Source organism: Ranitomeya variabilis, chromosome 4 (assembly GCF_051348905.1).
Source record: "Ranitomeya variabilis isolate aRanVar5 chromosome 4, aRanVar5.hap1, whole genome shotgun sequence".
Classification (NCBI taxonomy): Eukaryota; Metazoa; Chordata; class Amphibia; order Anura; family Dendrobatidae; genus Ranitomeya; species Ranitomeya variabilis.
Genome location: NC_135235.1, coordinates 625540393 through 625551158, shown reverse-complemented (window position 1 = coordinate 625551158; position 10766 = coordinate 625540393). Strand labels below are relative to the sequence as shown.

Sequence of the window (10766 nt, the reverse complement as noted above, 5' to 3'; positions counted from 1 at the left end):
TAGTTAAGGTGGTATGGCCCAGGGTCTGCATTGGTTAAGGCCTGGGGTCTGTATGGGTTAAGATGGGGTGGTCTAGAGTCTTAATTCAAATTGAGGTGTGTTCTGGGCTCTTTCTTAGCTTCATAGGTCTGGTCTGGGGTTCTTATTTAGAAGGTTTGGTGTGAGGTCTGTGTTTGTTTAAGGGGTCAGGTCAGAGGTCTCCATACATTTAACAGGTCTGGTGTAGGTGTTTTTAGAGGGTCCATTTTGGTCTGGGGTATGTAGTTTGTATTTGTTAAGGTCTGCAATTATTTTGGAGTGAGATGGAGGGCATTACATGCTATCATTCTGTAAAATATAAATGACAGAAGACACAGTAAACACTTCAGAAGATGTCTAAGCAGCCATTTTTTATTAAATATTCACATAGACCTGAAATTTAGAGAACTAGACAGAGTTTCAATGATTTTATTCTAAAAATAACAAAATTGAAAAGGAAAATGAAAACAACTAGAAACATTACTGGGTCAGCAGTTATTACAGAGGTTAAAGTAGTAGGAATGGTCAAAAAATAAAATTATCATAGCACCACTTTTTTTTCCACGTTAAAACGACAAGGTGTGAATCTAACTCTAATCTCAGTCAGGAGTAGATTATCTAAAATTCTCTATTTTTTTTAGTTTTATTTATTTTAGAAGCAAAAATATTTGGTAAAGTTTGGTAAAATTTTTGGCTACCTTGTTTTATAGCTATATTTCTATACGTATAATACATGCACATTGGTTAAAATAAAAATATACATATACTGTCCTTTCTCCACATCCTAAATTTCTGTGAGACAGGTACATATACACACAAACACTCGCTCGGATGGTAAAGTCCCTCCCACTTTCTGGCGCTGCAAAGACTCGCAGGCTCCGCTGGCAGTGTAGGGTCGATTCAAGCTCGGCCATAAAGCAAAACTAAAAAAAAATGCCATTGAAAACAATAACGCAATCAAGGTAAAGTTTAAAAAATGAGAATTTTTTTTACCCCTTAAAATTTTTCATTTCATTGCGATATTGCAGTCTTCAAAATGCCCCAAAAATTGGAAAAATTCAAAAATTTTGATTGTCCTTAATAGTTTCCACAGTACTTTGGTGTCAGTGCAATAGTAACATGGCATTTTGAAAATGTGACCCTGTCGCTGGCCCAGCCTCATAGCCCATTCCGCTAGGGCTTACTGACCGCCGGGCTACGGCTTTCACCCCTTCGATAAGTTCCAAGTCAGGTCCTCATCCTCTCTCTATGTAAGGACCCGATGGACACCTAACAGCTCTGGGGAATAAACATCAGAATGGCCGTCTGCGCTATGAACGCCTCTCTCTCAAGTTCTAGCGTCGGCCATTTTGAACCTGGCATGGAAGCTATATGGGTTTTTTTTACAACAAAAATTGGCAAATTTCTTATTTTTTTACAAGGGGTAGTCACTAATAGGGATTAAGACTGTTGGCATGTTTTTTTTTCATAAGGCACACAAATTGAAATGTTTTTGGATTGTTGCTGTCCATTTACAAAAAAATTTAGAATTTTTGTTGTAGTAGACATTATCAATTTTTTTTTTTAAGCCTACAGGTCAAAATAAGCAAACAATACTATGTACATATATGTAAAAAGTGTTATAAATAGGTTTTTAACCATAGATACTATTTACATCTTCAATTAACACAGGAGCCCACCCTCACCGCACTCTCTCTTTTTCGGTGAGGGAGGGTTTTTTGTTTTGTTTTGTTTTTGGTTTCAATTTAAAATTTTTGTTGTTTTCAGGATCCCCTTTAGACTTTATATTGAGTTTTTCCTAGTCAAGATGGAGTATAAATCATTATTCCCGCTTTCTCAAGATGACGTAGATGATGCCACTGATGATGGCAAGCGGGAAGGCTACCCATGCAAGGATGTAGGCATATCCAAAGCTGGCAACGTTGCTATGCCATTCCACGTGTCGAACGGTAAAGATGGATGCTCCAGCCACCACACACAGACCTAAGGGGAAACAAAAGGGTCATTTTAAGAAAACATATTGTAAACATCCAACTTTCTGTGGCATGTCGCAAATTTTTCTGTCTCTTCATGTAATCCCAGACAGACAGGATGATATGAGATCAGGGCTCTGTGGGCCCGGATCATCACTTCCAAGACTCCTTGTTCTTCTTTACCCTGAAAAGAATCTTTACTTTGTTTGCGGTCATTGTCCTGATGGTATTACATGATGGATAAGTATCTGCAAGTTTTTCCAGGATGGAGGACACCAAGAAATGGGCAACACTGGCCGTAGACACAGTGGTCAGCCAAGGAAACTTAGTGCAGCAGATGAAAGACACATCATGCTGACTTCTTTATGAAAGCAGATGTTCAGCAGTGCCATCAGCTCAGAACTGGCAGCAACCCGTGGATCCCAGGTACACTGTCTACTATTAGTAGGAGTCTGGGCAGAAGTGTTATTCATAGAAGAATTGCACTTATAAACTCATAACTTCCACAAGGAAAAAAGGATAAGTGACTCAATTATGCATGAAAACATAGAACTGGGGTGCAGAAGAGTGGAGGTAGCTGGTCTGTACAGAGGAGTCACATTAAATATTAATTGTAAGGTTTTTTCCAAAAAGGGCTAGAGAGCGGCACATCGAGGGTCTGCAGGCAGTAGTGAAGCTTGGTGGAGGATCCTGCAAGTTTGGTGCTGCATTTCCGGTATGGGAGTTATTATTATATTTATTCCATGGTGCTTTGCATGTGAAAAGGGGTATAAATAACAAAAAACAAGTACAATCATCTTGAGCTAAACAAGTCAAAGACTGGTAGTGTAGGAGAGAGCACCCTGCCCGTGAGGGCTGACGGTCTACAAGGGATGGGTGAGGATACAGTAGGTAAGGGTAGAGCTGGTCGTGCAGTGGTTTGATGGAAGGATGGTTACTGTAGGTTGTAGGCTTGTCGAAAGAGTGGGTTCTTCAGGTTCCTTTTAAAGGTTTCCATGGTAGATGAGAGTCTGATATATTGGGGTAGAGCATTCCAGAGTAGGGGGGATACACAGGAAAAATCATGTACGCGATTGTGAAAAGAGGCGATAAGAGGGGAGATCTTGTGAGTATTGGAGGTTGCGTGCAGGAAAGTACAGGGAGACGAGGTCACAGATGTATGGAGGAGACAGGTTGTGGATGGTTTTGTATGCCATGGTTTGGGTTTTGAACTGGAATCTCTGGGCAATGGAGAGTCAGTGAAGGGATTGACAGAGGGGGGAGGCTGGGGAATAGCGAGGGAACAGGTGGACTAGTCGGCAGCAGAGTTTAGGATAGATTGGAGGGGTGCGAGAGTGTTAGAAGGGAGACCACAGAGCAGGAGGTTGCAGTAGTCGAGGCAGGAGGGCATGATGAGGGCATGCACTATTGTTTTTGCAGATTCTTGGTTAAGGAATGTGTGGATCCGGGAGATATTTTTGAGATGAAGTGGGCAGGAAGTTGAAAGGGCATAGATGTGTGGTTTGAAGGAGAGATCAGAGTCAAGGATTAGCATGAGGCAGTGAGCTTGTGGGACTGGGGAGAGTGGGCTGCCATTGACTTTAATGGATAGGTCTGTTGGGGGGTTGAGTTAGATGGTGAAAGATGATGAATTCTGTTTTATCCATGTTAAGTTTTAGATGAAATAGTGGACAGACGTGAGATTATAGTTATCGGGTCAAGAGAGGTAGGGGTAGAGTTGGGGATTTGGTTCAGGATTAATGGTATCCTCAATGCTGAGAAATAAAGGCATCTTATCCATCTTGTAATATCATCAGGGAGGCAACTTATTGGCTCCAAATTTTTTCTGTAGCAGAACAACGACCCCAATCATCCAGCCAATATCATTAAGAACAAGGAGTCCTGGAAGTGATGATCCAACCCCACAGAGCCCCGATCTCACATCATCCAGTCTGTCTGGGATCACATGAAGGGATAGAAGGATCTGCACAGGCGACACCCACAGAAGATCTGGGGTCAGTTCTCCAAGATGTTTTGAAAAACCTCCTGCCGAGCTCCGTCCTAACCTGTGTACAAGTGACAAGAAGTGATGGAGCTAAAGGGTGGTCACCACATACTGATGGGATTTAGATTTCTCTTTTGCTCAGTCACTTAACATTTTATTAACTCATAAAATAACATAGCTAACTCTTCTATTATTGAAACTATTCTTATTTTGCTGCATTTTTTCCACATTTGTCTAAAACCTTCGCAAATGGCTTTATATTTTAACTTATTTTTCATGGAGGACCTGCCACTTGGGGGAGCTCATACATACAAAGCACAATATTGGTGATTTGGATGTATGAGTTCACAATATTAGTATTAACACAATATTAATATCAATAAAATATGACTGATGGTGCTGTTGCATGTATCCCTATGGAACTTCTTTACTGTTGGAAATGTGGTGAAGAACGGTACTGCAAGTTACAAATAAAACTGACTTTGCATGACAATAACTTTTGATCACATCATTCTCTAAAAATAGAAAACACCTCAATTTAATCAGCAAAAAAATATGTACAACATATGCTACAATATTGTCACTTTATAATAAGATGTTAAACTCCCCCTTTAAGGAGCATTCTTAACAAGACCGGTACAAAAAAAATCTACAAAATATTTGTGAGGCATTGTCTGGCCTTGCATATTCCACAACATTCATCATTTTGTCTAATTATCCAAAGGACACCTACAGCTCCTACCAAGGGTGGCGAGTTTCAATGGGTGCATTGTTTACGAAAAGGCAAAAAGTGGGCATTTCATGGGCCAGGTCCCTGGATTCTACAGTGGCCAGACCGCCTACCCACATTTAAAGAAAGGAGAAACTGTGTGAGCGAAGGACAAAAATATGTCGTGTCTCAGCCAGACGCTGCTAAATATCACTAAGAGGGTGGCGAGGTGGCGACTAAATAACCTCAGAAATGCCATAAATCTCACAATATACTGTAATAACAGTATGAAAGTTGATGTTATCATGTATGGTTGAACATAAATCTCCTTTCTTCTTTTCTGATCATAGAACGACCCTGTTAGATCCCACACCCCAGCAGCTGCAGAACCGCCTTAAGATGAAAATGCTCCTTTTCAGAGGTTTAATATCAATTGGAGAGGATGAGTTAGTTTCTACCTTTCTCCCTTATCAGCATTTACCTCTATTGTATGCCCATTAGTACATCGATGCCCAGGAGCATTGCCAGGGTCTATGCTGCTAAAGGTAAGGAGCTTGTAATGCTAACGGGGCATATGGGTCGCACAGCAGTGCAGAAAGTAAGAAGATACGTGGTGGTTGCTACTGTTTTGGAGCACAGCGATTAGGACCGAGACACCCCACTGTGGCTTGGCACAATTAAGGAGGTTTCTGTGAAGGGACCGACTGGCAACAGTGTGTACATCCCACTGTATGATCCTGGAACCAGTGCGCACAGTCGAGTTCTACCAACAAGTGTGCACAGTTGAGTTTTACCAACAGATGTGGACAGTCGAGTTTTGCCAACAAGTGCGCACAGTTGAGTTCTACCAAGTACACTGAGTTGAGTTTTACCAGTAAATGCGCACAGTCGAGTTTTACCAACAAATGTGGACAGTCGAGTTCTACCAACAAGTGCGCACAGTTAAGTTTTCCCAAGTACACTGAGTCGAGTTTTACCAGTAAATGCGCACAGTCGAGTTTTACCAACAAATGCGGACAGTCGAGTTTTGCCAACAAGTGTGCACCATTGTGTTTTACCAACAAATGCGGACAGTCGAGTTTTGCCAACAAGTGCGCACCATTGTGTTTTACCTACAAGTGCGCACTGTCGAGTTTTACCAATAAGTGCGCAGTCACATTTTACCAAGTCCACTAAGTCGAGTTTTAGCAATAAGTGCGCACAGTCGAGTTTTACCAACAAGTGCGCAGTCACATTTTACCATGTCCACTAAGTCGAGTTTTAACAATAAGTGCGCACAGTCGAGTTTTGCCAACAAATGCAGACAGTCGAGTTTTGCCAACAAGTGCGCACCATTGTGTTTTAAGAACAAGTTCGCACTGTCGAGTTTTACCAGCAAGTGCGCAGTCACATTTTACCAAGTCCACTAAGTCGAGTTTTAACAATAAGTGCGCACAGTCGAGTTTTGCCAACAAATGCAGACAGTCGAGTTTTGCCAACAAGTGCAAACTATTGTGTTTTACGAACAAGTTCGCACTGTCGAGTTTTACCAACAAGTGCGCAGTCACATTTTACCAAGTCCACTAAGTCGAGTTTTAGCAATAAGTGCGCACAGTCGAGTTTTACCAACAAGTGCGCAGTCACATTTTACCAAGTCCACTAAGTCGAGTTTTAACAATAAGTGCGCACAGTCGAGTTTTGCCAACATATGCAGACAGTCGAGTTTTGCCAACAAGTGCGCACCATTGTGTTTTATGAACAAGTTCGCACTGTCGAGTTTTACCAACAAGTGCGCAGTCACAATTTACCAAGTCCACTAAGTCGAGTTTTAACAATAAGTGCGCACAGTCGAGTTTTGCCAACAAGTGCGCAGTCACATTTTACCAAGTCCACTAAGTCGAGTTTTAACAATAAGTGCGCACAGTCGAGTTTTGCCAACAAGTGCGCACCATTGTGTTTTACCAACAAGTGCGCACTGTCGAGTTTTACCAATAAGTGCGCAGTCACATTTTACCAAGTCCACTAAGTCGAGTTTTAGCAATAAGTGCGCACAGTCGAGTTTTACCAACAAGTGCGCAGTCACATTTTACCAAGTCCACTAAGTCGAGTTTTAACAATAAGTGCGCACTGTCGAGTTTTACCAACAAGTGCGCAGTCACATTTTACCAAGTCCGCTAAGTCGAGTTTTAACAATGAGTGCGCATAGTCGAGTTTTGCCAACAAATGCAGACAGTCGAGTTTTGCCAACAAGTGCGCACCTTTGTGTTTTACGAACAAGTTCGCACTGTCGAGTTTTACCAACAAGTGCGCAGTCACATTTTACCAAGTCCACTAAGTCGAGTTTTAATAATAAGTGCGCACAGTCGAGTTTTGCCAACAAGTGCGCAATCACATTTTATCAAGTCCACTAAGTCGAGTTTTAACAATAAGTGCGCACAGTCGAGTTTTGCCAACAAGTAGGCAGTCACATTTTACCAAGTCCACTAAGTCGTGTTTTAACAATAAGTGCGCACAGTCGAGTTTTACCAACAAGTGCGCAGTCACATTTTACCAAGTCCACTAAGTCGAGTATTAACAATAAGTGCGCACAGTCGAGTTTTGCCAACAAATGAAGACAGTCGAGTTTTTCCAACAAGTGCGCACCATTGTGTTTTACCAACAAGTTCGCACTGTCGAGTTTTACCAACAAGTGCGCAGTCACATTTTACCAAGTCCACAAAGTCGAGTTTTAACAATAAGTGCGCACTGTCGAGTTTTACCAATAAGTGCGCAGTCACATTTTACCAAGTCCACTAAGTCGAGTTTTAACAATAAGTGCGCACAGTCGAGTTTTGCCAACAAGTGCGCAGTCACATTTTACCAAGTCCACTAAGTCGAGTTTTAACAATAAGTGCGCACTGTCGAGTTTTACTAACAAGTGCGCAGTCACATTTTACCAAGTCCGATAAGTCGAGTTTTAACAATAAGTGCGCACTGTCGAGTTTTACCAACAAGTGCGCAGTCACATTTTACCAAGTCCGCTAAGTCGAGTTTTAACAATGAGTGCGCACAGTCGAGTTTTGCCAACAAATGCAGACAGTCGAGTTTTGCCAACAAGTGCACACCCTTGAGTTTTGCCTACAAGTGCACACAGTCAAGTTTTGCCAACAAGTGCACACAGTCGAGTTTTACCAACAATTGCGCCCAGTCGAGTTTTGCCAACAAGTGCACACACTCAAGTTTTGCCAACAAGTGCACACAGTCGAGGTTTACCAACAAGTGTGCTCAGTGGAATTTTGCCAGCAACAAAAAAAAAAAGCTAACAATAGCTTGAGTTCCTCTAGGATGCAGCACATCGCTGTGCCCGGTTATTACGTTACCCTCTGTGATTATTAGGAATGAGTCACAGACCAGGCATGCAGCGCCATAGAAAGTGGATAATCCAAGGGTTTAAAGGCCCAGCCCTGCTGAATGAAATGATGAATGGATTCCAGTACCCAGCATTTCTATAAATAAGCTTTGAAACATTTTGTCCATTTTGCATCATGGTAACCGGGCTCGGCATGGCAAATACTGAGCTGAAAGCAATGGTAGGCTCTGACAATAATGAATTATTTAACCTTACTGGCTTTAAGTTATACATCTGGATATACCATACTCACCCAAAGGAAATCTACCGTTCCAGGCAATGGAAGGGAGAATAAAAACCAGTCTTAAAATTGGCCAGGTCTCTATAGCCTACACATCCAGGACTGCACTCAGAACTCTTCATGCATTAGGAGGAAATGTGATGTCCTGAGAGCTAACAGAACATCAGCAGAGTTCTGAATGCATGAAGAAGTGGCTTTTTGAAAGTATAATGAGGAGATGTGATTTCCTGTTAGCTGCCGGACCATCATGTCTGCTCATTACTCCCTGGGTCAGTGTTCCCTATCGTGCTGTAATGTGAAAAATGAAAGGCTCTATGCTTCCCACAATGCATTGCATCAGGTCTATAGACCCCACATTTGAACCCTCACTAAGATTTGACACCACTTACCTGCAAGGAGCTGGAAGATGCCGGTCAGGTAGAATCGTCCACCTTTTGTAAGAGTGAAGAGCTGGCAGAAAAAGAGAAACAAGGCCAGGACACTGAAGATTATGGAGAGAATCATCATGGCCTGGACCGACTGGAGCCACTCTGTGGAGAGGAAACATCAGACACATCAGACACCTTTATGTACTCTGAAAACAGGAGCGGTTGGCGGCAGAATATACCGAAACCTTACACTGCAATATATACAGAGTGTACAGCCCTGACACTGACACTCTGCACTGACGAGGGGCAGTACCCTGAAACACAGTGTCTGCAAACTGAGCTTTTGGTTTTGGCTTTTATCCTAAGTCATGTGACAAGGTTCGTTAGAGAGTCGATATTGACTTTTAGGATTGCTACTTCCTATAGGTGGTACTATAGAGTTCTAGTCCTCTTCCTCTCTGAAGATACAAATTGCAGCCCTGATTGGTACACAGGATACAGATGATAGAAAACAGCAGGTCCCCGATCCAGCGGCCCTATCAGTAGACCGTAGCCACCAGACCGCAGTCTCCTCCTAACCAATTAGTAAATTCTGCACTACTAATCAGAAGAGGTGTTACTATAATAGGTGAAGGGGTTTCAATCACCTTAGGTGGGCCCAAAAGGTCCATTTGCCCCATATGAACTGACAATAACTATTAAGGACCTATGATAGTTGGAGGCCCTGTTAGAGATTTTGCATTGGGACCCAGAAGCTTCAATTTACGCCATTGGGCACCAGGGATGTCGGCACATAGAAAGAGGCTCGCAAGACTCTAGTCTGGTAGCTGTGTACTACTAATGTGCCTGTTGGACCAGAGTCCTGCGGGCCTTACATATAGACTACGGCATCTGACCTATTCTTGCCAATTCGACCTTGTAAGCTCCCAAAAAAGGGCCTACAATCTGTATTGATGTTGGGGGAGGGTGGTGGGTTTGATCTGGGGTCTGTTTTAATATAAGAGAAAGAGGTCTATACTAGTTCAAGGGGGCCTTGTCAGTTTGCAATTACTTAAGACGGTCTGGTCTCAGGTCTACTGGACGCGTTTCGAACATCGGGTGTGTTTTTAAACTTAAAATGGGTTTAAGAACACACCAGGTGTTGTAAACACGTCCAGTTTCCTATTTTTCCACACCCTCTATACCCCAACTGTACCTAAATTGATGTCACAACAACTGCCTTTGTTTTAATGGATCTAATAAAGATATTATAATTTTACTCCTGAATCCTTTCTATCTACATGCACTTCGCCGCTACGTCTGGCAAAGATGTGATCTCGTGCTTCGTCCCATGGAATCCAATGGGAAGCTACTAAGGGCGAGCTGAAAATCCTCTTTTTTTCTATTATCCATACAAAAAGCATGACGCAGAGATCTATTGCCTTCAAGCAATCCCACGTCCCTTCTTGCATTATTAATCAGATTTTTCAAAAACGTTAACTAAGCTGGTTCTCTGCGAGACGAGCCATTTCTCTACGGAGCTCTGCCTCGATGTATCCACCGGCCTGCCTCAGTAGACGCTCAATAAAACGTAAAGCTTTTCTGTCAATGGTCCAATAAGAAAACAACGGGAATGCCGGTATTGAATAATTTAGTATCCAGGATTACAGGAACCTGTACATTACACAAGCAAAATATGAGTCCTTCCTCTGGCCGATCCATGGCGACTACTTTGTAAAATGTAATCCATTTACTGAGGAAGACGATGGGTCTTAAAGCCGTCATTTACTTTACACGATTTAAAGGGGCTGTCAGAGATTAGAAGAATATTTACCAAAACAGTGCCACCCCTGTGCACAGATCGAGCGTGGTATTGCAGCACAACCCTAATCACCTCAATAGAGCCACAATTGCAGTTAAAATCAATAAATATCAGTACTTCCATATAGCGTTCTAGTCCCAGTCCCCCTACATGATCTGGTACTTCGATATAGCACTGCACAGTCCCCTATATAAATCACTACTTCCATAGTATTCCAGAGCCATGCTACAATAAATGACACCAAACAACCTGTCTACATGGTTATTATAAAAGCCCTAGAGCAAATAACACTTTCATGAGTGCAT

General features: G+C 42.3%; 1 protein-coding gene across 2 annotated transcripts in view; it reads right to left on the bottom strand.

Moving 5' to 3' along the window:
- Window positions 1-374: 374 nt before the first annotated feature.
- PMP22 (peripheral myelin protein 22) overlaps window positions 375-10766 on the bottom strand; it is a 56253-nt gene continuing 45861 nt past the window's right edge. For both annotated transcript variants that reach the window (XM_077253582.1, XM_077253583.1), the window contains exons 4-5: window positions 8682-8822; window positions 375-2001 (exon numbers count right to left, since the gene is read on the bottom strand). In XM_077253582.1, coding sequence (XP_077109697.1) covers window positions 1841-2001; window positions 8682-8822 — 302 coding nt within the window. In that variant the 3' untranslated portion in view covers window positions 375-1840. The remainder of the gene's footprint in view (window positions 2002-8681; window positions 8823-10766) is intronic.